This window comes from Colletotrichum fioriniae, assembly GCF_027942845.1.
Source record: "Colletotrichum fioriniae strain IMI 355084 chromosome Unknown scaffold_3, whole genome shotgun sequence".
In the NCBI taxonomy this organism is placed as follows: domain Eukaryota; kingdom Fungi; phylum Ascomycota; class Sordariomycetes; order Glomerellales; family Glomerellaceae; genus Colletotrichum; species Colletotrichum fioriniae.
The window spans coordinates 2,812,671-2,837,235 of NW_027076839.1; the positions used below are offsets into that span (position 1 = coordinate 2,812,671).

The following is a 24,565-nucleotide window of genomic DNA, read 5'->3' on the forward strand; positions in this document are numbered from 1 at the left end:
CACGATGAACTTTTGTTTTGCGTCCTACGTTCGGGACGTCGTTTTCCCCTCCGGCCAATGGAGAGAAACAGAAAACATGGTATTCGGTTATTCGGTTACTCAAACGCGTCAGAACATGGGAAAAAAACTGGGAAACTAGGTCAGGTCAGGTAGCTGAATCTTGATGAATGACGACCCAGTCATCAACAGTATTATTTTATCCCAAGCTATCTGTGGTGTGTAGAGAGGGGGATGGATAACCATCGACTCCCTCCGTCTTTGCTTCCAATCCCGTGGTATTCCGTTTTTCTTCTTTTCATCGCCCCAAAAGGAAACAACACAAAACTCCGGAGAACGCCCTTCTCGTGCTGCTCATCATCTGCAGGCGCTGCGACCTCTCGCGTGGCTACCCACAGTTGTAAGTATGTACCTCTTCTCTGCTGCTTCCCAAGTCTATCTCGGTCCACCAAACTCCTCGCTATTCCAGGGCCGAGACAAGCTCTCGTCGATTCGAACCCCAAATGCATCAACGCGCTGGTAAACTCATAACTTTGTCTTTCTGACTGTCGCTCGTCTTGGTCTGTTTGATCTGTCGTCTGCATGTCTTTACATCACTGCGCACTCTCGCTCTGGCTCATCTCCATCCTTGTGCTTCTTTTTCTCTGTAGAGCGGCTCTTGGACTTGCCTCTCTTGTGATGCCTGTGATGATGCTCTGATGACTTTCTTTCTTTGAAGTCCTTGGATTCTTTTCTGTCGGTTTCTGTAACTGGTGCCGCAACTGGTGTTGGTTCGGCATCAGCGTTCTCGACAAATTCCTCCTCAGTCACTGGATCAGGAATAGGTGCACTGATGGATGTGGCGAGCGCGTTGCTGCTCACGTTACTGTTGGGGTCACGGAGCGGCTCCTTGCTGGGTCGCATGAGCCCGCCGAGTCGAGTCATGGTAAGACTGATGCGGCCCTCTCCTGCTTGACTCGTAGGTCTGCTCTTGCTCTTGCCCGTGAAGAGGGCGGCGGCGCGCGAAAGCCTTTGAGCCGTCGTCTCTTCTCCCGGGGTCACGGCGGGCGATATGGCATCCGGCGTGATTGCTGGCGTGCCTAGGGTGGAGTCTGTGAAGGTAACACTGCCCCTTCGAGAATCCTTGAAACCTAGGTATGGCTCGTCATCACCGAAACTTATGCGGCTAGGACGCTCCAATTCCGACGAAAAGCGGATGCTAGGCGCTTTGGGTGGAGATATTGATGTGTTCTCGAAGTAGTCGCTCCGCGATGATGACATTCCGGAGTTATTGCCGTTGACCGGGTTCGGTGTGGTCGGTAGGTTGACGCTGACCTTGGACTCGTTGTAAGAAGGAGGCTCAGTTTCCGTCTCTTCCGTCGACGCCACCTCTACCATCGGTACGATCTGGTAGAACAGGAGGTAGGGCATCTCGTCCTTCAAAGCTTGCTTGATGTCGTCCACATAAGTCACCCTGTTTTCGATATTCAAGTCGTCAAATTTGACCCATTGCGCCTCCTCGTAGTCGGGAGGAGGGTCATTGTCGTGCCTTCTATTGTCGGTGAGGAGTTTAGGCGCAACTCTGGCGAATGAAATGTAGTGTCCGCTGTAGACAGAATCGCCACGATGACAGACCACAGACTGCAGCACTAACTTATACTCCATGCTGAAGCCATTGGGGTCTTCCTCAAGCTGTGTCTCATCGCCGAGCATGAAGTGCGGAAGCCTCAGACTGTCCGGAATATCGATAAAGGTATTCTGGCGTTGGGGAACGCCGGAGTTCGACATCATGTACCGCTTCAGGCAGATGCCGACGACAGGACGCTGGTTGAAGTTCATAGCAACCTCCATGTCGTTCTTGGGCTCCTTGTTTCCGGCGGCGTGCCATGGAATCAATCTGAAGAACTGCCAGGCCGGAATCGTCACGGCTTTCACCACGGTAGAGCTCGTTCGTCGCGCCTTTTCCAGCACAGTGGATGGCTCAGTCTCCTTTCCCTTGTCTTTGTCCTTCTCCTCCAGTACCACGCGTTGTATAACACTAGTTGAACGGTGTCTTGGAGTTGGCCGCGAAGAGCTGCTGGGAGACTCTGGCACGCCATTGGGTGTTTGCGAGGCTGTCCACCGCCGCTCAAGGACGGGAGAAAGCTGCGCGGGGGACGCACTCAGCGTGTCTTGCGCGCCAGCCTCTAGCTCATTCTCTTGAGTAACAATCCGTATCCCGTTCGTATTGGTATTCGGGGTTGCCCTCTCCGCCTCTTTCTTGTCTTCGTGGCTGTCCCTTAGTACATCAACCTGTGTGTTGAAGTATTCTTCCAAGCAGTCTTCTAGCCTGATCCCCTTACCTTCCGAATCAGGAGGTACAGCGAGGTTGAGGAGTCTTTCGTAGACCAATTTATGGTCGTCCTTATCGTTCTTGCCTTGGTGAAAGAGGTCGACTTGTAATTGCAGCAGGGGCAATTGGAGCGTTTCTGTGACGAACGCGAAGGCTTCCGAAGTATCTTGCTGTTCCAGGAGCTTGGCGTCACTCCAGCCGCACTCAGCCAGCGCATCCTGAATCAGTTTCGTCTGTGACGATTAGCGCAGGACAGGTACTACAAGACCAGCCGCAACTCACCATATCTGCGTGAATCATTTTCCCGCTCCTGAGCATGTTCACCCACAATCGGAGAAGCGTGACTAGTTTGCGCCTTGGTTCGTCCGTGAAGTCGTTCTTCAGCATACATTCGAAGGCGTCGAGTTTCGCAAACATGGCAAACAGCAGGGAGTCAAGGTAACATGTGACGTTACCCCTATTCTCTGCGCCAACCATTTCGATTTGGGGATTGTAGTGTGCAACCTTGCCGGCCATTGCTTTGCATTGCAGCTGAATGAACTCCACGGTTTTGTCGACATCGCCGTCAGCGAACTTGCTGTTCAGAGAGTCTCGAATGTGTTCCGCAGAAACGTCGGTGATGTTCGACTCGGCAAGTAGGTGTGTAATGTCTTCGATCTATGGTATTGTTAGACTTGTGCAATGCTGCAATGCTGCGCTTGGTGTACCTTGGCCATCTCCTTCTCCTTTATTTCCTCGTCGGTCGGTGCTCGATCGCTCTTGAAAAGGGACCTGAATGCTTCGGCTGAAAGCGGTCGGTTCTAGATTGAGCGATGTGGGATTAGTGTGGTTGTCCCCATGGAGACGGACTTTGAGAAGGACCATCTTCAGTTCCTTGGGTATGAAGCTCACCTTTTGTCCTGGTTCTGAGGATTTGCTTCTGCGATGCGTGCCACTCCTGTCCCGCAGGCTAAGAAACTTTTTGCCCTTCATGATTGCAGATCCTGTATGTTGCCAGAAGCTGGAATAGCTAGGTTCGCGATATTGGTGCCAAAGGGGCTTGGCGACTCGAGAGAAGCAATCGTCTCAGCGATCAAGAATCATGGCCAGGTAGAAAGTTGCACCCCCATCGGCCAGCAATACGGGAGTGGGTGAGGTGGGGAGCAAAGCTGAGAGGAGATGAAGAATGCACCGAGTGCGAGGATAGGTATGGAGGGGTTCTGGCGCGTGTCGGCGGGGCAGATTTTCGCAGTCGCAAAAGACGGGGCTGGGCCGCTGGGATGATCAGGTCTGGACTCTGGGCTGTCCGATGTAGTAGCAGAGTGATAGGTTTTCGCTGATCTGGTGGCCTGCGACGGTAGGGTATGAGTGTTAACCAAGTATCTGTTGTCTGTCAAGTAGACAAGCTTGATTCTCGAAAGCCAAAGGGATATGCTGCTTGGTTTGTTGCTTATGTTCGGAGTGTAGAAAAAGAAGAAGTAGAAGTGAGAAGACGAGGTCCTATGGTTAAACACACGGGGGACTGCTGAAGCAATAAAGGTAGCGAAGGACCTTCGACTGGCTCCTCGCGCCAACAAGGGTCAGATGGTGGTGGTTCGTGGATTTGGCACAGAAAATTCGGGGTCCAATGTGAGCAGCAGCTTTGGCAGGGTGCCGTGGGTGCCCACGGTGTATTGGTCGTGTGGAGAGGCACCAAGTGGACGGACCGTGGAGGGGCGTGTATTCGTACCGGCGCGGCGAAGCTTGGGTGGGATGGTACTTTAGGGCCCCTGAGAGATTTCCACCTCAACTTGCTGCTGGGGGCACTCGGCGTCCTTTGCGGACTTGCCGTCAGTTGACTCGGGAGTCTGGGAGCGCCAGGTCGGTGGAGGGTGGCGGCAGGGCGGACTTTCAGGTTTTACTTGCTTTCTGTGACTGTTGCTTCAGACAGACAAACACGACGTATCCAAGATGACCATGACTCCGAGCTGACCTGTCTTTCTTCGAGCTGACTTTTTGTGGTATAGGCTTTTTCGGTTGGCAGCAGACGGAGTGTGTTACGTGGTGAGATGGGGCCATAGCCTGTAGTGTACGGATGGATAGTAGTAGCAAGGGAAAAGCCAGAATGTTCTTGAGCTTGCTTGGCTGCCACAATTCTTACATATGACCGACCAGGCTCCGAATGTGAGTAAAAGTAGCCTGCCCCAACATCCAATGTCCACGCGAGGTGACATACGTAAGGGCCTGTCCGTCGTGGGAGTAACATCCGAAATTGAGTTAGGCTGCCCATTTAACAAGATGAAAGTGGCAAGTCGCGCATCGCATCAATTACTGGTCATTCGATCTCCCAGTCACAATGGGAAATGTTGAGTGAAAGTCCTGACATGGCCTGAACAAGGACATTTTAGGCTGGACGTGACTCTCGTCAAGTCTCGCCTCTTGTTTCGAGGTGGTTTATTAGGGCCCGAATGATACCCTATGGGACACATCCTGGAGCGTCCCTTACTTCGATGCGTGTGCAATAGATCCGATATCATGGCTCTGTGGCCCATGCTCCTGGTTTCATAAGCCTATTGCTCCAATGTCCATGGCCTTTTACACCGAACAGGCTTCGCCAAGAACAGACGAAGAACAGCTGGTAGAAGAACGAAAACAATACGAGTGTCTTTCACTGAGCCACCCTAGAGGCTCAACTCTAACTTAGCAGCAGAAGCAATGCGCTTACACACACTCCCGCACCCGTAGCAACGCCCAACGCCCGCAAACAAAGATCAAAGTCTCTTGACAATGAATGGAAACTCTGTCGCACCATCTGCCACTTCCAAGCCCCCTCGCCTTGTGTGTGTTGGATGTTGATCTGTCACTGAAACTAACCTCCAATCCGATGAAGAGCGCTCGCGTAACCTGTACACGTTCGCTTTCGCGTCCATCCTGGGTACAATCAGGCAATCTGCATGTTAGCGCGCGCCGCCGCCGCACATCGAAGAAGGCAAGAGGCACAACAATGCCCATCGTTGCTCATCGTAGCCCATCCGTCCGTCCCATCTTTGCCTGTTCGTGTCCGAGAGTGCTGCTTGCTCAAGTGGTCTCCCCACCCTGTCAGCTCCGCGTACCTTAGTCGGAAGGTAAAGCTCCAGCTTCTGCAACCGAACGCGCGCTTGCTGACCCATTGAGCTGGTGACTGACAGACAGACATTCAGCTGAGGACCCGAATGACTGCTACGTAATCGAGTTGCGTGCACGATTTACCCGCTCTAGTAGAATGGATCGTCGGTGCATCACCATAGTCCGAAGCTCGATGGAGGGTGTCCCACGGACGGCGGCCTGGTTCCAGATGACGACAGTGCAACGACCACAAACTAACCTTGAAGGCCCGAAAGTCCGGAGGCTGCTGGTCACGTTCGCTCCGGCGGCCCCCGAGTGACATTCCCATGTCACTTCGCGTCCTGCCGCCTGGAGATCCAGGCGTTAAACTGCAGAAAAGTCAAGCCACATTTTATCCTCAGAGCTGAGCGGAAAGTTCCACTTTAAAAACTGCACCAGCCACAGGTGGCACGGGCCGAACTGAGCAGTTCGAGATTGAAATTTCGAGCATCGCGACTTACCCTTACAGACGTGTTAGGTTGCGTCTCAGTTGAACGACTAGCCATGGCCACTCTACGGGAAAGCTCCCGATTAACTCGGTTTGTCTGCAGGCAGCGCTCGCCGTGGCAATTGACCCCTCTTGTTGCCCGGCGATGCGAATCTACCGCTGCCGCAGAGGCTCGGTTCCCCGATCTTGAGACCTCGTCCCTGGCTGCGCCTGGCCCCGACGATGCTGCCATCCAAGCTTTCAACACGGCGAAGCGCTTGTCTGACAGACCGCAACAGCTTCCCGGAAACAGGTGCGCACTGAGATCCTCAACTACAGCGTGAGGCAGAAGGCTAACAGATGAGGTGACAGATACCAGTACCATCCCCCTAAGTACGACAGAGGTCCTCTTCACCCGATTCAATCACCGCCCTCCACCGATCCCACGGCCCGCGACTTCGTTCCTGGACCCTTTAACCTCCCTAGACTGCGCCAGACCTACGATACGACCATCGCCGCCGATCTGCTCACGATGACCTACCTTCACAAGCCCCCAGGTACACCAGACCCCCCGGTACGGGAGCGTTTAAGGGCATGGGACGACTCCTCGCCGTACAACAAGAACCGTCCCCTCCGCGGGCCTAGAGGTGGAAGCAAGCTCGACGTGCTGGAGAAGAACATCGACTGCCGGTCCGTTCCTGAAATCCTGGCCGTATCGCTGCACACCTTCATCCCCTCGGCCGCCAAGGCGCCGGGAACGCTCCAGGTCGCCCGTTCGGTCATCCAGTCCATCAGCGGCAACGTCCCTGAGGTCACCAAGACCAAGAACAACGTTATCCAGTGGAAGATCCGCGAGGGCGACAAGACTGGTGTCAAGACGACCATGCACGGTCCCCAGGCATACGAGTTCGTTGACAAGTTGATCAACCTCGTTCTGCCCAAGATCAAGGACTGGCCCGGTGTCAACGCGACCACTGGTGACGGGAACGGTGGTATTGGTATTGGTCTGAGACCCGATGACCTGGTCTGGTTCCCCGAGCTCCAGATCAACTACGACATGTACCCTGCCAAGGTGAGATATTCCGTCTGCCTGTATCTTGTGACCACGATGCTGACGAGTCTCCACAGCTCCTCCCAGGTTGCCATATTTTCATCCACACGAGCGCAACCTCGAACCGCCAGGCCAGGCTTCTGATGCAGACTCTTGGTCTTCCCTTCTACGGAAAGTTCAAGGATTAAAAAGGGGGACATTGTTAGGAAGGATTACCCCGTTTTGTACGATATCAACACATTTAGAAAGCCTGTATATGAATGTACCAACAGATACGGTCACTCTTGAGATGCACTTTGGGCCAAAACTGTGTGATCATGTTCTTGGTTCATCTTATGCGATAGTAGCCGTCTAATACCATAATGCCATGTTTCTTTTGGTCGTCGTCCCGTACGTCGAAAGAATCCTCATGCCGAACCACCCGCCGAAACGCCGTCCATGCAAGTTAACCATACCAAATCCTCCCCATACCCATTCCTTTCTCGCATTTCCCTTTTATCTATGCCGTAATCTTGGCCTTGAGCGCATTCATAATCTCATCAATGTCATCCATGTTCTCAGCATCGACCTTGCCGTTACGCAGGCCCTTCTTTTGCAGCTCATCCGTGAGGACATCCGCGCCGGGCTGGTAGTTCCGCACGGCAGAGCTGAGCGCGTAGACGGCCTTTCTCCTAACAGCCTCCTCCTCGCCGTCCTTGGTCGCGAGCGCCACGAGGGGCGGGATGCCGCCCACGGCGAGCAGGCGCTCCTGGCTAGGCAGGTTATTCTGGACGGCGGTGCCGACGCACCAGGCGGCCATGCGGCGCAGCTCGTGGGCCTCGTGCTCGAGGCAGGAGAGGAGCGGGGTCCAGAGGCCGAGGTTGGCAATGTTGTTTGCGTTGTCGAGGTTCTCGATGAGCTGCTCAAAGTTGTCAAAGGCGATGAGCTTGTTGTCGAGGGTGATTTCCGGGTCCGGGGAGGTGATTGCCTCCATGGAGAGCTTCATGAGCTCGGCGTCGCTGGGGCCGTTGCCGAAGAGGGCTGCGATGGCCTCGGGGTTGAGGGTGCTGGCTGGCGCTCTTGCGGCGGTGGCGTCGGCGGGTGGTGAGGTGCCGTTCTCGCCGCCGGTTTCTTGGTTTTCGATACTCCATTTGAGGAGCTCGTTGAGGTGTTTGTCACCCATGATGGATATTGGTGGTGAGTTTTTGAGGTGTAGTAATTTGAAGTAGCCTCTTATAACGATGAAACCTTTCGGCGGTTTATTGAGACTGGATGCAAGTTTGAATGAGAAACCTGAAGGGTGTATATTGTGTTGATGTGTAGAGGTTGTTTACTATCAACTTCCAGTCCGTCACTCACTCTCACTTGAACTCTCATCAACATCAAAAAGTTCTCCATCACCAAGAGCCACTTCCCGCTCTGACTGGCTGCTTCTGATTTGCTACCCTTTTCTGGAACCTTCAAGAAGCTTGCCTACTATCGAAAGCGGACTAGCGTCGATCTCACGTGAGGAGCCCTGATCAAGGCCAGCTCAATGCGTCGTTTATGCAGCTCGAATCTTTTGAAACTTGGGCAGACAGACTTATGGCCAGCGAATCTCTTACAGCCCAACAATGGGATCATGCAATGGGCTGAGTTGGCAATTCATCTGCCAGTCAAACATTGGATACCCTCCCGGACTCTGGATCCGGGAGTCTTGGACTCGTCGAGGGAATGGTCGAAGACAGTCTCCTACTGTAGTAAGGTGGCTGGTAAAAAGATGTGTACCAAAAAAAAAGTTCCAACTGCCCCACCATGGAATGAGTTGCCCCTCATTGCCGCTTTAACTTGAGGTAGCCATGGACAGAGCTTCCTTGAGGTACCTACCCAAGCTACGATATTGCGACGCTGAGCTGAGCAGCCTCCAGCGATGAAGTCACTGAAGCACACGAGACCTGGCAACTCGAGTTTTCTGTATCCAGGTTCTGATAACCCCAGGCTTCCCAGCCTTGCATCCTTCGTCTGAAAGTCTTTCTGGTCGTCCATTTCCATGTTGCATGCCTCGCTGGACAGGATGCAGCAATCAGGCATAGCGTCCCCGCCGCAGATGATCAGGTTACAGCTTCCGCCGTATTCTCCTATCCGATCTGTGCTAAAAGGACCCGATCAACGGAGACGCCGCCCGGCAACCCGGAGCTCCCAGCTCAGCCACACTGGAAACGTAGCACGGCGTGTAGTTGTCACCCGCGCTGTTTCTTGTTGGGCTTCCCACACAAAGCTCGAAACACAGTTTCTGGATACATCACGCATAGGCCGGTACGGAGTTCATGTCAAAGACGAGAGCGAGCGCGTGAACGAGGCTCCAGCCTAGAGTATGTATGCGAGTTGCGATATGCGAGGCTGGCATCCGAGAATCCCATGCCAATCAGCCCCCCTAGGACCCCGGGGTCTCGTTCCCGCAAAGGGCGTCCATACGCGGGTACGCAATTTTGAACCACCAGAGCCGTGACCCCATCGAGCCGTGTCCAGGAGAGTACGGCCCTTGCAGGAGGCAGCTTGGTAGGCCCGTCGTTCGGTGGTGTCGGCTTCGGGGTGCCTGGAGGTACCTTTCAAACTGCCTGGTCCGTCTACTGTGCTTCCGTGCCTGTTTGTCGCCGCCTTTGCTTTCTCGGGCCCGACGTGCGATGTATGCTATGCATGCGACGGGAAGGAGGCAGGTAATAATTAGTGCTGTGAACGAAAATAGATTACCTATGCCTGCTTGGCACCTTTGTCCGTGTCTTTGCTGCTTACGGAACAAGATGACGTACGACTCGTTGACGAATGGACGAGCAATAGGACGGCTGGCATGTGGTTTGCTGGCGCAAATCCGCCCGCCGCCATCGAGCATGAACCAGGCGGCCGCGGCGGGAATCTTGTTGAGAGTCTCACGTGGGCGTCGAAGAGCGGCCCTTCGTTCCACAGTCCATGAGGAGATGGGATGGATTCGCGATACTGTGTCCGCTACCTGCCGTGCTGCAATGCTGTCCTCCCTGCCCGACTGCTGTCCGGCGCGAGATGATCTCGACCAGGCTGGCTCCCATGATCCCATGCTCTTGGCCTGGGTTAACCTTGTATTTTCATTAGACCAGAGCGTGCGTGCAGGTGGTGGATGTGGGGATGCCCTTGAAGATAATAGAGGCGTCACAGTTGGACTGAGAATGGCGCACTGTTGGGCCCATGGCTTGGCTCGATTGGTCCGTGGTCGAGGCCGTGGAGAGATGGAGGGCATTAGGTGAGCATCTCTCACCGTCGGTTTCAAGCTGCCTGAAGAGCAGTTGGCGAGTGACGGATAGGGTGACGAATGTTCTTGGCTTCAATAGTCACTGCCTGGTGGTTCGAGGTGATAGATAAGGCACGGAGACTGACGAGCTTCTTGTTGGTATCAGTGTTTGCTGTATTGAATACAGCACAAAAAGACCGAGAAACAATTCATTTGGATACGATACCTGCCTCGAGAATTCAGTAAAAGTGTACTTATCCGAGCATCGACGGGATAATCGCATTGCCCACCAGCATCAAGACCGAATTGAAGGTACGACCCCCAATTCGACTTTAGTCACCGAAATCAGCGGTCCAGGCCGGAGAAAAGAAGACGATACGGATACTTGGAGGGTCTCGCATCTCCTCTGCAATATCAGAGGTTCCTCTTTGCCTTCGCACCCCAGTATCACCAAAAAAAGGGTGAGTGAGTGAAAGTGCGTTCCCTCCCGTACCCCACCACACTACTTTGCCAGTCCTACGCAGTTAGCCCCCCCGAGCAGCAAAGGAGCAAAAGCACGGGCCATCACCGAAGAGGACGGGGGGACGGGGAGAGAGAGGCGAGAGAGAACGCGCAGTCTCTCCTTCCATTCCTTTGTTTAAAGCGGCAACTCAAACCCCCGGGCGGCGCTGCCACTTTCTGCCACCTGTTCTACGCTCCTGCTCAGCCCACCTCACCACGTCCATTTGCTCACCCACAAGTCGGGTTAGGTCTCCAGCTGCTTTCTGACATCGAAACCTGGCCCGCCAGACAAATCGCAGCAGCCAACGAAACGCCGAGGAGGCAAAGCCAGCGCTCACCGCACACTGTGCCTGCCATTCCCACTCTTCTCCTTCTTCCCCCCTCCTCCACCCAAAATTGACTACCTCTCATCTTCCCGTAACCTTTCCCACTTTCGACCTCACCACCCAACGACGCCCTCTCCCAAGTTCTTTGCCATCCGCTCAGGACTTTTGCCAGTTCCATCTCGCTCCTACGATTCCGGAATCGAGTGAGCTGTCTTCGTTTTCATCTATCTTTCTTCTATTTTCCCAGTCCTCACCCACATCCTAATTCAAAATGGAAGGTACGTGACGCCATCTCCATCTCTGCCAGCAATTCACTCCCTGTTCCACGACTCCGACGCCGCCTCACATCCCCTGGCCTCATCGGAGTCGCGATGCTCGAGTCCATCAATATTCGTCCTTCTTCTGCCTCACTTGCTAACATGGATCTTTGCAGAGGAGGTTGCCGCCCTCGTTATCGACAATGGGTAAGCTCCCCACCGTCTCACCGACCATTCCGCCTCCTGGGCCCTCGAAGGGATCTGGCCAACCGTCAGCCCTCCCGATAACCCATTGGCATATGATCCATCGATACAATATATCCTGCAATGAATTTGGTTCTGACTTGATTCCAGTTCGGGTATGTGCAAGGCCGGTTTCGCCGGTGACGATGCGCCCAGAGCTGTCTTCCGTAAGTTCCCCCTCATCCGCAGGCCGCAATCTTCTCCATAAGGGGTATACGATTTCGGTCATCCATACTCGAGATTGTTGTTCTAACTGTCCCTTAGCCTCCATTGTCGGTCGCCCCCGTCACCATGGGTAGGTCTATCTCTTGCTACGGCAATGCCATCTCCCGCGCCGCGACCTAACACGTGCACAGTATCATGATTGGTATGGGCCAGAAGGACTCCTACGTCGGTGATGAGGCACAGTCGAAGCGTGGTATCCTGACGCTCCGCTACCCCATCGAGCACGGTGTCGTCACCAACTGGGACGACATGGAGAAGATTTGGCACCACACCTTCTACAACGAGCTCCGTGTCGCCCCCGAGGAGCACCCCGTCCTCTTGACTGAGGCCCCCATCAACCCCAAGTCCAACAGAGAGAAGATGACCCAGATCGTCTTCGAGACCTTCAACGCCCCCGCGTTCTACGTCTCCATCCAGGCCGTCCTGTCTCTGTACGCCTCCGGTCGTACCACCGGTATCGTCCTTGACTCTGGTGACGGTGTCACCCACGTTGTTCCCATTTACGAGGGTTTCGCTCTTCCCCAGGCCATTGCCCGTGTCGACATGGCTGGTCGTGACTTGACCGACTACCTCATGAAGATTCTCGCTGAGCGCGGTTACTCCTTCTCCACCACTGCCGAGCGTGAAATCGTTCGTGACATCAAGGAGAAGCTCTGCTACGTCGCCCTTGACTTCGAGCAGGAGCTCCAGACCGCTTCTCAGTCCTCCAGCTTGGAGAAGTCCTACGAGCTTCCCGACGGTCAGGTCATCACCATCGGCAACGAGCGTTTCCGTGCTCCTGAGGCTCTGTTCGCTCCTTCCGTTCTTGGTCTTGAGTCTGGCGGCATTCACGTCACCGTCTTCAACTCCATCATGAAGTCCGATGTCGATGTCCGTAAGGACCTGTACGGCAACATCGTCATGGTACGTTCCCTACTGTGGTTCCAGTATCTAGCTCCAGCAACTAACAATTCGACAGTCTGGTGGTACCACCATGTACCCTGGTCTCTCCGACCGTATGCAGAAGGAGATCACTTCTCTTGCTCCTTCTTCCATGAAGGTCAAGATCATCGCTCCCCCCGAGCGCAAGTACTCCGTCTGGATCGGTGGTTCTATCTTGGCCTCCCTGTCTACCTTCCAGCAGATGTGGATCTCCAAGCAGGAGTACGACGAGAGCGGTCCCTCCATTGTCCACCGCAAGTGCTTCTAAGGTAAGTCGACGGCGGAGCGAAATTGTAGCATGCGGCGAGTACTGATAATAATGTAGCGTCTTACTTCCCGAACCACATTCTCGCCCTTCCGAAAACACATCGATTCCAAAGAGGCAACGACCGGTGCAAGGTCTCCACGGCATTGCATATACCGCAGTCAGGTCTTATATTGGCAAAAAGTTGTTGACATGGTCAAGAAGTTTGGGTCGACCCTTCTCCAGAAAGATTTGGTCCTTGTTTTGTAGCAGGGTGCGCGTGGGCGCGTATAGGGGCGGATACGTCTGCAACTGAGGTCGATCATACAATACACTTTGCTTACTGTTCCCGAGTTTCGCACACTCGCTTTTTTAGTGATGTTATAATTTCACGAGAATGCTTTAGCCAGGAGTAGAAATGGACCGATCTATTGATACAGATGTTGCTCTATGCGACCAAGTGATTATTAATGCTACGGGTTTTTACTCTGGACCGCGGAACTAGGATCAGCTGTAAAGGTCTTTACTTCTCCAGAGCTTGGGTCGCCGTTCGTCTCGTCTTGACCGGCCCCTTCACTAGCTCTATCTTCGCTCGCCTCACTATTTGCTTTTTCCTCTTCAAGCTGGCGGTACTTTCTCTTGCTCTTCTTGGATGCACTGGCGGCCTTTTTGCGCTTCACATCGCCGACAATGGCGGAACGACTCTGGTCGCCATTCTGCAAGTTATCAATCTTTTCGGCCAAGATTTCGCGGGCAATCTTTCGATTCTGGGACCGGGATCGGGTGGCTTGGGACTTGACGACTATGCCAGTGGGTATGTGTTTGAGCTGCACGGCCGAGCTCGTCTTGTTCTGTAGGAAAGGTGGGGTGGTTAGCACAAGAAGAATATGATGGGAGGGAAGCTCCTCGTCAGTCATGCGGCCTCAGGCAAATCGAGCCGCATCAAGCTCGAGTGTCGGCCGCATTGCATTGCATTGGTTGGGAGAAAGGACGAGCGAGAGGGCTGCTGCCACTCGGGTCAGTGGGGTTTACACGTACAATCTTCTGACCACCCGGCCCGCTGCCTTTGAGGTATGATTCCTCAATGTCGAAGTCTGGAGGGGGTTTGGGCCGAGGTGGCATCTGGTGCCTCTTTAGCGACGCGGAGGGGGATGTGCTGAAGAGGGCGACGAGGGGCAATGGGAGTGACAGTGACAGCAGCGCCGGGCTCGCCGCCGCGGGAGGGCCTCGGCGCATAAAGGCATTGGCGTTGGATGCGCCCGCCTGGAGGGGGAGACGGGTCAGAAGGGGGAGAGGAGGAGGCATCGCGCGCGCCGGGCCATTGTCCGTGGGTTTGCGGAATGTTTGGCGGTGATGGGTGAGGATGGAGGTGAGGCTTGCTGGTGAGGTTTCGCCAGGTTCGAGGTTCGTTGCTTCACGGCGCGCCTCGTGGGCCGGGCGGTATTCCCAGGATAGGTGGGCCGGTTCGGATGTGGAGTGTCAGCAGCCGGCAGACGGCTGAAGGCCGAAAGGGAGGTGCATGACGATTAGCCCAGGTGCCCAGGTGTTGAGAACTTCCATTGTGCTGAGCTGCTGGTTCGGGCAGGTGAGGCGACCAATCAGAGGTTGATTTTACTCAGTCTTTACTGGGAGGCGACCTGTAAATTAATCCCCCACTTTTACTTTGCTGGCAGTGTGGAACCCAACTCTTCTCTCCTTTCCCCGTCAGTGCTTCCTTTGCGGATCTGTCGGGTACAGCTTTTTGGCGGTGGTGCTTTGCTCAGTCATTGCTAGTTGTTTTGTCGCGTGGGCGGGCCACCAATTTCACTGATAAGATTCCCTCCCCCGTCCCGCGCAAACCCCGTCCTCGGACGATGTCCTTAGAGTTCGCCTTTTCTCAACCCGCAAACTCCCTTTGATCTTCCTCCTCATCGCAAAAGACGGGATTCTAGAGAGGTTGTTCGGGATCTCCTACGACGGACGCCAACACGGCATCTACGAACGAATTGGCAGAGTAGACGTTTTAATCCTTACCACGACGAACGTTCCTTCGAGGGATCGCCCACCTCCTTTTTCTTGCCCGTGACCGCCGCCGCGACTTTTCAACCTCCGTCAAACACCGCGAGAACCGAGCGAGCAAAGTCTCCTCCCCTAAACCTCAGAAAAATATCGGAGCGTTCGTCTGAGAACGTACGAGAAAACAACAAAATGTCGGCCCTCCAGTCCTTCAGCAAGTGGCTGCACCTGAAGCAGTACCAGATCGAGGTCACCTTCAGCGTGTACATCTTCACGCCCCTCGAAAAGTTCATCTTTTGTACGTTTCTTTTGCTCCTGCCCGTCTCTGAACCTATTCGCGACGATAAACTGCCGCACACCTCCTTCCCCCCTCCCCACCCCCAAGAAGCTACGAGAACAACGCCCCCGGCTAACAAACCCTTCCTCGTCTTGCAGATACCGTTCTCTTCCTCCTCAGCAGCTTGACCATCATCGCCACCGTCCTATACCTGCCCCAGCACATCGCCTTCCTCATGAGCCGCGCCTGGTTCTACATGCACGGCGACCCGATCGACGCCGTCGTCGACACCGTGGTGGACGCCGTCGAGTTCACAAAGGCCGCCGTCGAGAGTGTGCTGATGGCCGAGAAGACGGGCACGACTGCGGCCGCGCTGGCTCAGCAGACTGTCGAGCTCGTCAAGGAGTTGTAAAGACTTCCTTTCGCGAAGGAGGCTTCTGCATTCCTGCCACGCAGGCAAGCCGGCCATTCCTATGACATGACAATGATGCATGCCGAATGAACGAATAGGAAAACAGGGGAGGGTATGGGTATGAGGGAGCTGTAGAGGAGGATCTTAATGGCGAGACATGGACGACCGGACCGCCCGATGAAGAGCTCGAAGGGCGTGTCGCATGTTGCACGCGCAAAGTGTCGTTTATTCGCTTCTGGTGCGGGCGTTCCATTGGGGGTTTCTTTTGATATGAATCAAGTTCATTCAGTTCAGGTTCGGATACGAAAAGGCATATATACATATACATACTGTAAACTCACATCACATGCGGCGACGCGTGTCTTTAATTCATATCCATTCGTACATGCATGGCACTCAGCTCTCCAAAATTCTTTTGAGCGTCTACTGGAGTAGGAACGCGTGCTTCAAGAAACGTAAAAGTTTATTTCATTCATTCGTCGGGCTTGGACGGCGCGCCTAGTCCTGTGAAGCTGTATACCCGCAAGGAACTATCTTCACCGGCGATACCTAGTTCGTCTGTGTTGCTTTCGCTCCTTGATGGTCGCCAGGCGAGTTGGGAGACAGGCTTTGGGAGGCAGAGGCTTCGAGAGGGTGAAAAGTCAGCAACATACTTGCATAGGATACGAAAGGGGAGGGAGAGGGAATAGTACCTCGACGCAAGCTGGATCGTGCCGGCCGGCTGGAACGTGCCAGGGTCCAGCGTGCAAAGAGAGATCTTGCCGGACTCGGTGCCGACAGCGAGGACGAGCTCGCCAGCGGCACCCCGTCTGCCGAGGAAGTCGACGGCCGTGACGGGCCCGTCAAAGGCAATACTCGAAGCCAAAGTGAACTCGGTCTTGCTGACGCCTTGCTCGTCCTTTGCGGCCTCTTTGCCAGCCCACACCTTGGCGTTCTTGTCACGTCCCGCCGTCACAAAGACCCTACTGCTGCTACCATCACTCGCCGACAGAGGCGCCCACGCGGCGTCGAGAATCATGCGCGTGTGGCCCTTGGGGTTCGCCTGGAGGAGGGAATACTGCTGCCCATCGCTCCCGCGCTCGAAGACGGCCCACTGCCGGTCTCTGCCCACACTCAGGAGGAAGCGGTCGTCCGGGGAGAACCGCAGCCTCGTGGCGGTCAGGGTGTGCGCCGCCAGCGGTGGCCTGACCTCGGTCCAGCGCTCCGTCTCAAAGACACGGATGACGGCATGGTTGAGAGAGCTCGCCTTGCAGGCGCTGGCGACGAGCTTGCCGTCGTGGCTGGCGGCCAGGCAGGAGATTTCGTACCCGTGGCCGTACAGCTTCTCCGTCTCCGGCCAGAGGGTGTGCCGCGAGAGGGACTCTTCAAAGGGTGGGTGGTCAATGTCCAGCATGGACTTGCGAACGACGGTGGCCGGGTCGACGGCCTCGCGGTCGTACTGGTCGTCGGCTTGGACTTCCTGGTCGTCGTCGACAGCGTCAATGGCCTTGTTGGAGAGGCCTAGCACGGGCATGTTGGCGCCGTCTGGCATTAATTCCGCGGGTGCGCCGCTCTCGATTCCGCCGAGGGTCTGGAGCATTTTGGCGACGGCGCGCGGCTCGCTGAAGACGCGCATGAGCTTCTCGTCTGCGCCTGAGACGAACTGAGAGGCACCCAAGGTGTCGATACAGTTGAGATCGTAGCCGTGGATCTGGGGACGGGACATCTCGTGCCACGAGCGGGCACCAGTGACAACATCACCGCGCTTCCATCGGGCGTGGAGACGTGTTGTCTGATCCGAACTCGTGGACATGAGATAGTCCCCGTCTCGGGACCACGCGATGCCGGTGACGGTTCTGGTGTGGCCGCTGACGGCGATGGCGTTCCTCCACTGGTAGCGCTCATCGTCAAAGACCCAGCGACGCCAGCTGCCCGTCCGGCCCAGGCAGACGACGGACTTGCCATCGGGTGCCCAGAGACCTGTCCAAAAGCCACCGATGCTGCCCGTCGCCGTCGTCGCGCCCTTCTCTCTGCTGATCTCGCCTAGCCTGACCATGCTGACCCAGATACCGGAGGTACTGTCGGCTTCCCACATGGCGAGGGAATTGTCTGCGGAAGTGGAAAGTAGCTGGAGCTTGCCTTCGCGGCTGGTGAACCACTTTGCGCTGTAGATCCAGTCTTCGTGGCCGAGTAGGAGGGCCTCAAAGGTAATGGAGAAGTCCTTGCCGGCGGACTGAAGCCGGTGGGCCTTATTTGAGGGAGATTTGCCCGGCAGATAGGCACCGCTTAGAGGATCTGAGCCTTCCGCGGCGAGGGACGGCAACTCCTTGCCCAAGTGTAGACGCCAGAGTCTGACGTACTTGTCTTGACTTGCCGAAGCGAGGAGCAGATCGCTATTCTCCTCTGTCTTCTCCCACGTGAACTCCAGAGATCTTATCCAGCCTTCGTGACCTGACAGAGTAGCCTGGAGTTTGAAGTCGACGGTCTCATCGCCAGCAGCGGCGACGAATATTTGCACGAACGTTTTTGTTCCCGCCACGGCCAAGACAAACACATCTTCGGCCTCATCGAGCGCTGTGAGAGCCAAGCACAGGGGGAAGTACTTGGGAGCGGTCTTGATAGTCTGGCGCAGCTGCAGCTGACCGCCATCAAGCTTCCAGATCTTGATTGTTGCGTCAGCAGCCCCTGAAGCCAGAAGAATCTGCTTAGGGCATTCCTTGGACCGCAGGATGGCGATGCAGTTCACGGGTGCCGAATGATCGTGCACCGTCTGAATGCACTCTCCTTGGTTCGTCTTTGGGTCCACTGCCCAGACCTTGAGTGTTTGGTCATCTGAGCCACTGATGAGGAGCTTGCGGTCTTCACCGTCCACTTGGGGCAAAAACTTGACTGCTTTTACAACCTCCTTGTGACCACTTAGGAGAGTTGTGATGCCCTCTGCATTTTGTGACTGATTCATTCATCGTCAGCATCGGGTGATCGAGTAGCGGACTGGGGGAAGAGCTTACAGACGGCGCCCACAACGCGATATTGCAGTCAGCGCCAAAGGCAAGAAGACCACAGGGGCTCCAGTCGGCGACGGCAGTCTGCCTATTGGCTCCTGTTGACAGATACTCTATTGAGGGCTGTGTGCCAGCCATATTGTCTCTTTCTCGTCGTCTTCTTTTTCGTCGCTTGTAGATGCTGCGTCGAGGAGTGACTCTGAGGGTTGACAAAATGCGGCGATATGATTGGCTCACGGGTCACAGTGAAGACGTGAAGTTGAAAATTTCTTAGTGGGGGCGGGGCATCCCTCGGGGGGGCGCCTGTCTGCCTGCCCGTCGCCTTACACTACAGCGCTTGAGCCGCCGCACCGTTGGCTCCACAGGTATCCGGCAGAGGCTTGCGCTTGCCATCGGAGCGCCTGGCCCAACTGCCTGATCCAGTGATGCCCGTGTGCTCAGGGCCTCCCGTCCCCCCCAAATACCTACTTGACTTGCCCGTGACAGTGTGCCTAAGGTAAGGTACCCCCGTGCCTTACAGACGCCTGACGTGCCATCCGTCCATCCTTCCATCGCATCTTTCTCACACTTGTCCGTGCCGTGCCGCGCCCCAATCTGACAAGCAAACGGACTTTATTACCATTACATCTCATATTCTTCATCTATTCTCCGACGTCTCGCAGCTGCCGGCACTTTGGATATCGTGGGAGATTTATATTACCAAGCCTCGCAAAAGAAAAGAAATGGCCGCAGAAGCTGCAGATGCGGGGGAGAAGATCGCCGTCGTTGTTGAGTTCTCGTAAGTTCCCATTCTCCGCCGGCCTCTACTCTCTACTCTCGTCGCTCTTCTATTCCATCCTGTGGCTCAAGCAAGGTGTTTCTTCTGGGCCGGTCCCGTCTCCCGGACTTTGGCCTGAGACCGTTCCACGCAGGCTGACGGGGTCGATCCGAGGACGATTTCATTTGCATCTTGCATAGATCATTCAGGTACGAATGCATAACTGACATGGTATCTGGTGGGCAGCGGCGGCCTGGAGATGCTCTTCTCTGATCAGCGGCGTCACGCTCTCTCTATCCCGGCGGTGAACAAGGACGGCAAGCCCGCAACTATTGCCTTTCTCATCAACTATCTCTGCGAGAAGACGATGAAGGACTCCAGAAAGGAGCTTTTCGTCCTAGACGGTCATCTGTACGTCTTAGAGTTGCATCAGCCACGCGCCGTCTCCATCCTTGGGCATATCTTCATTTCGGCCTCGCCTGGCTTCGTGTTTCTCCTATTCTCACCCCAACGTTGCTTGTCCTATGCAAGCCGTGTATCGCCACTCTGGAGTCTTTCTCAAAATCTGCGATGAACGTGCAGAGTAGCTATATCGAATGCAACGCTAATGATGTCTCTCTAGTCGCCCTGGCATCCTTGCCCTCATCAATGACGCAGACTGGGAGCTTGAAGGAGAGGAGGCGTACGAAGTCCAAAACGGTGACAATATTCTCTTTGTCTCGACGCTTCATGGAGGTTAGATGGAGAGGGGGGCATGGGTGACCTTTTCGCGGGCCAATGACTCCTCCTTTCAATGAGGGGCCCTGCAAGTGTTGCGGCCGTATCTCTGGGTCCCTGGAACTAGCAGGATGCATCCTCCCACTCTCAAGCCTGCTGCTGCCTCTCCCCGGGGGCCCAGCGCCGATAGAACGACGTTGAAACTCAGACGCCCTCCCCTCTCTCTCTCGCTTCGTGCAGCCGCATTGCATCGCATCGCATCGCCTCGACTAGTCTGCGGCCGTAGCCGTTGACCCGGCGCCTCTCTTTCCCCCGGCCCCGGCCAGCGGGGAGATGCAACTCGTGCTTCCGCCGTTGGTCTTATTACACTGCTACAAATACACCACAACCCAACGGATACATCCTTTAGCCATGCGCGCCGTCGACGCAATGAAACGTCCCGGGAGATATTCACCCCTGACCCCCGCCTCCCAGAAACTGCCACCACCCTGCTTGCCGCATATCTCGTGGTCGCATCGTGGCGGCATCTCTTCACCCCTCGTGTTCCCCTTGCACCTTGGCTTGGCTTCCCCGGTCGCCCCGAGTTGCTTTCGCCATCATCTAATCTCTTCTAGTAAATAACGGTATGCAACGTCGATGATGGGACGCCTAGCGGGACGTGCCTCCGGGAAGCCTGTCAAAGTCGCATGCCCTGCCGCGCGCCAACCGGAACTATCACGAAAGACGAATAGCGCAACTCTGGCAAGATTAAGAAGTCTGTTGGCGCCACGCAGGGCGAATGTCGATAGTCGGGGCGGTCAAGGGTTCATGTCCAATTGTTCACTAGCTTGCGGCCGAGGAGATGGAGGATTGGACTGGATCAGCGGGTTCCATATCTGTACATCGACGTTGCTGCACCGTAACGGGCAACGGAAATGTGCCACAATGCACCTCTAAACGAGGCCTTCACCAAGAAGCTAGTGTACTGTTGAGCCGCCAGCCACAAGCCCAGCTCGCTTGCTCGCGGCGAAGGACGCAAGATTGCCGGCCCCTCCCTCCTCCGGACCCTTCCCCCGGCGTGCGGGCACTTGAAGACGGAGGCGGTGAAGAAAGAAGGGGTCCGTCACGGTGATCCGATGGTGTGCATTTGCAGCTGTGACGATGCAGCCCGGCAATCCATTCCCCTCCTTCTCTTATTTTGGGGGAATTTTATATGCTGCGCACGTACATTTGTGCTCTGCGCTGCACGTCTTCGGCTTCCCACCAGGCTGCAGGAAAAAGCAAATGGGGACAGTTGCGTCCCGCGCGTGCGATCCTAATGGCCCAAATTCGCTCTACACCCCCTCTCACACACACACACTATCTCGTCTATGTATGTACGTACGGATACCAAATAATTACAAAGGGGACCAGACAGGGAAGAAGATTAAAACACACAGGCTCCATATGTTCTCGAAGGACCCAAGGAACTCACGCCCATCTGGAAATACGCACGTAGCTGTAGGCCCCCCACATACATGGCAGACACTTCTCGTAACTTTTGCTCGAAATGGACGGACACCCTCTTTTTTTCTGTTCCTTGGAGATGTCTCTGATTTCCCAAATGTCCAAGACTCCCAAGATTGTTACCGTCGTATCTGCGGAGAATACCGTACCTACATTAACGCAACGGCAACTCATAACGTTTTTCAGCTAAGCATGTCGGGATATTAACTATGCCCTGTTCAAGCTCAGGTGAGAAGGGGGGCAGAGACACGACGTCTGTGGAACGTGAGAATGGGGTGAGCGGAACGTAAATAGCAGTACAACTGAGACTAGCTTGCTTCACGTCTTGCAGGAGTTGGGACCTTCTGCGGCTGCAGTTCACTGTTTACTAAGACTGCTACTGCTGTTGGGTCGCCTGGCCTGTCGGCCCTTCTCAGGCGGCTGTTCCAGATCCTGCTGGCGGTTTCCTGTGCAATGCTACTCGTACCATAACTAATAATGTAGTAGCAGGATGTGGAACTTTTTCTAAGACTTGAGAGTAAGGAATGAAATATAGCAATGGACGGACGTTTGAATATCATGCGGCGAGTTGTTTGAGGGTCAGACATGGAGAGGGGGGGGGGGGGGATAAATCGTCTGGCGCGTGCTGGTTTCTCACGTTACACAAACGAACTTGGCTGTTCGGCAGTTGTTGTTTGTTTACTTTCATGTTTGATGGGGGAATCGGGATGGATGATGTAGGAAGACGTGCATGTAGAGCTGCCCACGTGAGTGTATGTCCCGGGTGGAGCGGATGGTAGAGGAAACAATTTGAAGTACTCATTGCATGGTTGATAGACAGTGTCATTTCCGAGATACAGTTTTAGCAGTTTGTTTTTCATGTGTTAACTGACCATCCATGATTCCAGGAGTATAACGTAGAATGTCTCTTGTAGTAACCCATTTCTCATTGTGAGAATCTTCCTGAGAAGAAAGCCCTAGTGCAGCTAGAATTTTAGAGCTAGTTTCTTGCAGCTTGGTTGCAGAGACTGAGTTTGGGCGGAAAACAAACGACAAGTTGAGGACTAGACTCTGGCTGTCAATAATGGTACACTCTTTAGGAAATCATTTCAAGCTTCTCTTGAATACAGTTTGCTTTGGGGGGCTAGTCATTCTGTTTTTGAACTAGAGCAACTTGAACATGACAGGCAGTTTCGTAAACCGGCAAAAGGATTGAATGCGGAATTCTCCTCCACAAGTTTTGCCAACTTTCGCCAAATAGTAACTACCACTAGTAAATGATTTTATGAGTCAATATGCTCACTAGACTACAAGATTGAAGAGTCTCCAAAATTCTAGAGTTTGGAGTCTAGAGTCTGAGAAAATTAACAGAACTGAGTTACAAAGGCTAACAGAGCTTCCTTTATATCTCATGGAGAACTCAATTACAAAACACATCAAATGCATAACTCCAATCAGAGAGAAGAAGGTTGAGTATTTGTTTTGTTCAAGAACTACTCAATTTCTACATTATATATTGGAGCTTTCCATATCTTCTTCAGGATTAGTTGGACTCACCGTCCACATTAGACGTTTTAGGTAGTTACAAAGTCTCGCTGCCAGATTCTAATTACAGGTTTCTTTATAACTGCCTTTCCCATAAAAAGATCTCTAGCACTTCATAAATACGAACACCCGATTCCCAACATGATCCATCTCATGCCGAATCCGTGACATTGAACTTCTCAGCAAACGGATCCCAACTCGGATCCGTATGCCTCTCATACTCCATCAAATCCGCAATCGATGCCGCCTCCTCCCCGCCGTACACCTCTTCGATAAAAGCCAGCGTCGCGTCGATGCCCGCAGACACCCCCGACGAAGTCCACACGTTGCCGTCGACGACCCACCGCGCTTTCGCCACCCACTCGGTCCGCGGCCCGTGGACGACGGTGCTCGCCCACGAGGCCTTGTTCGTCGTCGCGCGGCGGCCGTCGAGCACGCCGGCGCGGGCTACGACGGAGGCGCCGGTGCAGATGGAGATGAGGTAGCGCAGGCTCGGGTAGGTTGTCTTGATGTAGGAGATTGTGGCGTTGAGGTTGGGCGAGCGCGTCCAGAGGCCGCCGGGGACCATGAGGACTTCAATGTCCTTTGGGGCTGTCGCGTATGTGTGTGTTGGGAGGATTTTGGGGAACTGTACGTCGAGCGGAGGCCGTTCACGTCAGCACTGGGCGATTTCAAACTCGGTACGGAAGCTGATGCTCCGTCGAAAGAGGGGTGCCGCTACTCCAACCCAGGAATGAGGGAAATAATCAGGGGGTCGTCACTTACGAAACTCGAGTTTTTGGCATTCATGGCAGTGGAAACAGGCTCGACCGTGACTGGTTCCATTGTCTCGGAGATGAGATACAAGTTCATTTGGTGGTTCTTGGCCAGCAACCCGAGGGCATCAAGGGGCCCAAAGACATCGAGCATCTCAAAGGCCCGGTTGATGATCATGCCAAAGTTCCTTGGTAGGGGTTTTGGCGTGGATGTAGGAGATGACGGTGTTGCACTGATCGTCGAAGGGCGAGGGATGCCTTTTGGGACTTTATCAGTATGAGGACAATGCAAGACTCGTACACTGAGGATTTAGAGTGCGAATTGTGGTGCAAATTGGGACCACTTACACGCTCTAATCTTGGTAGACGCCTGAGTTTCGTTTGTGCTGCGGCCATCGTGATGAGATAGACCAACAAGAGTCCAATCACGGAGATGGAGCGTCGAGGTGAAACATGGGAGAGCATCCTGAAGAAGAAATGCGATAGTGTGTAATTATCAGCCGAGCCAACATCAACATAGGGAACTAACAATGTTTCTCTTTGCGACACGATGACATTTCTATCCGGGGGAGAGCAACCTTATATCGCGACAAGCGCTGGGATGTCCTCCCATGCTTACGTACCTTACCGTGACACAGCGAAGAGGGGTCGCCAATCTCATCTTCCGAGAACTCATCCCTAACATTTCATCTTAATGTTTCCGGGGACAGAAGTCGCATATGGGGAGCGTTGTTGGCATTTGCCCTACACGCGCGTTCACCATCCCGGTCGTCGTGAGTGAACCGGGGTTAGGGTAGGACCATGACGTTGTGCGACGATCTAATTGGCGAGATGTTT

General features: G+C 54.5%; 9 protein-coding genes across 9 annotated transcripts; 4 read left to right on the forward strand and 5 right to left on the reverse strand.

Moving 5' to 3' along the window:
• Window positions 1-585: 585 nt before the first annotated feature.
• N0V96_003657 (uncharacterized protein) lies at window positions 586-3,280 on the reverse strand (the record flags this gene model as incomplete). The annotated part of the gene is made up of 4 exons (XM_053190693.2): window positions 586-2,541; window positions 2,591-2,965; window positions 3,016-3,108; window positions 3,200-3,280. 4 exons carry the CDS (start codon window positions 3,278-3,280, stop codon window positions 586-588), a joined length of 2,505 nt encoding a protein of 834 aa, XP_053052102.2.
• Window positions 3,281-5,914: 2,634 nt separating this feature from the next.
• mrpl7 (mitochondrial 54S ribosomal protein uL5m) lies at window positions 5,915-7,076 on the forward strand (the record flags this gene model as incomplete). Its single annotated transcript, XM_053190692.2, has 3 exons — window positions 5,915-6,150; window positions 6,210-6,909; window positions 6,966-7,076. The coding sequence occupies 3 exons, from the start codon at window positions 5,915-5,917 to the stop codon at window positions 7,074-7,076; spliced, it is 1,047 nt and encodes a 348-aa protein (XP_053052101.2).
• A 311-nt stretch (window positions 7,077-7,387) lies between these two features.
• FES1 (hsp70 nucleotide exchange factor fes1) lies at window positions 7,388-8,050 on the reverse strand (the record flags this gene model as incomplete). The annotated part of the gene is made up of 1 exon (XM_065756898.1): window positions 7,388-8,050. The coding sequence occupies one exon, from the start codon at window positions 8,048-8,050 to the stop codon at window positions 7,388-7,390; it is 663 nt and encodes a 220-aa protein (XP_065614665.1).
• Window positions 8,051-11,206: 3,156 nt separating this feature from the next.
• On the forward strand, window positions 11,207-12,849 carry ACT1 (actin; the record flags this gene model as incomplete). The annotated part of the gene is made up of 6 exons (XM_053190690.1): window positions 11,207-11,213; window positions 11,369-11,399; window positions 11,547-11,602; window positions 11,700-11,730; window positions 11,792-12,563; window positions 12,619-12,849. The coding sequence occupies 6 exons, from the start codon at window positions 11,207-11,209 to the stop codon at window positions 12,847-12,849; spliced, it is 1,128 nt and encodes a 375-aa protein (XP_053052099.1).
• A 449-nt stretch (window positions 12,850-13,298) lies between these two features.
• Window positions 13,299-14,130, reverse strand: N0V96_003661 (uncharacterized protein; the record flags this gene model as incomplete). The annotated part of the gene is made up of 2 exons (XM_053190689.1): window positions 13,299-13,676; window positions 13,864-14,130. 2 exons carry the CDS (start codon window positions 14,128-14,130, stop codon window positions 13,299-13,301), a joined length of 645 nt encoding a protein of 214 aa, XP_053052098.1.
• Window positions 14,131-15,012: 882 nt separating this feature from the next.
• On the forward strand, window positions 15,013-15,509 carry N0V96_003662 (uncharacterized protein; the record flags this gene model as incomplete). The annotated part of the gene is made up of 2 exons (XM_053190688.1): window positions 15,013-15,118; window positions 15,256-15,509. 2 exons carry the CDS (start codon window positions 15,013-15,015, stop codon window positions 15,507-15,509), a joined length of 360 nt encoding a protein of 119 aa, XP_053052097.1.
• A 472-nt stretch (window positions 15,510-15,981) lies between these two features.
• Window positions 15,982-18,447, reverse strand: ELP2 (Elongator subunit elp2; the record flags this gene model as incomplete). The annotated part of the gene is made up of 1 exon (XM_065756899.1): window positions 15,982-18,447. One exon carries the CDS (start codon window positions 18,445-18,447, stop codon window positions 15,982-15,984), a length of 2,466 nt encoding a protein of 821 aa, XP_065614666.1.
• Window positions 18,448-19,212: 765 nt separating this feature from the next.
• Window positions 19,213-19,987, forward strand: URM1 (Ubiquitin- modifier 1; the record flags this gene model as incomplete). Its single annotated transcript, XM_053190686.2, has 3 exons — window positions 19,213-19,268; window positions 19,494-19,658; window positions 19,870-19,987. The coding sequence occupies 3 exons, from the start codon at window positions 19,213-19,215 to the stop codon at window positions 19,985-19,987; spliced, it is 339 nt and encodes a 112-aa protein (XP_053052095.2).
• A 3,137-nt stretch (window positions 19,988-23,124) lies between these two features.
• Window positions 23,125-23,906, reverse strand: N0V96_003665 (uncharacterized protein; the record flags this gene model as incomplete). Its single annotated transcript, XM_065756900.1, has 2 exons — window positions 23,125-23,601; window positions 23,739-23,906. The coding sequence occupies 2 exons, from the start codon at window positions 23,904-23,906 to the stop codon at window positions 23,125-23,127; spliced, it is 645 nt and encodes a 214-aa protein (XP_065614667.1).
• Window positions 23,907-24,565: the final 659 nt, after the last annotated feature.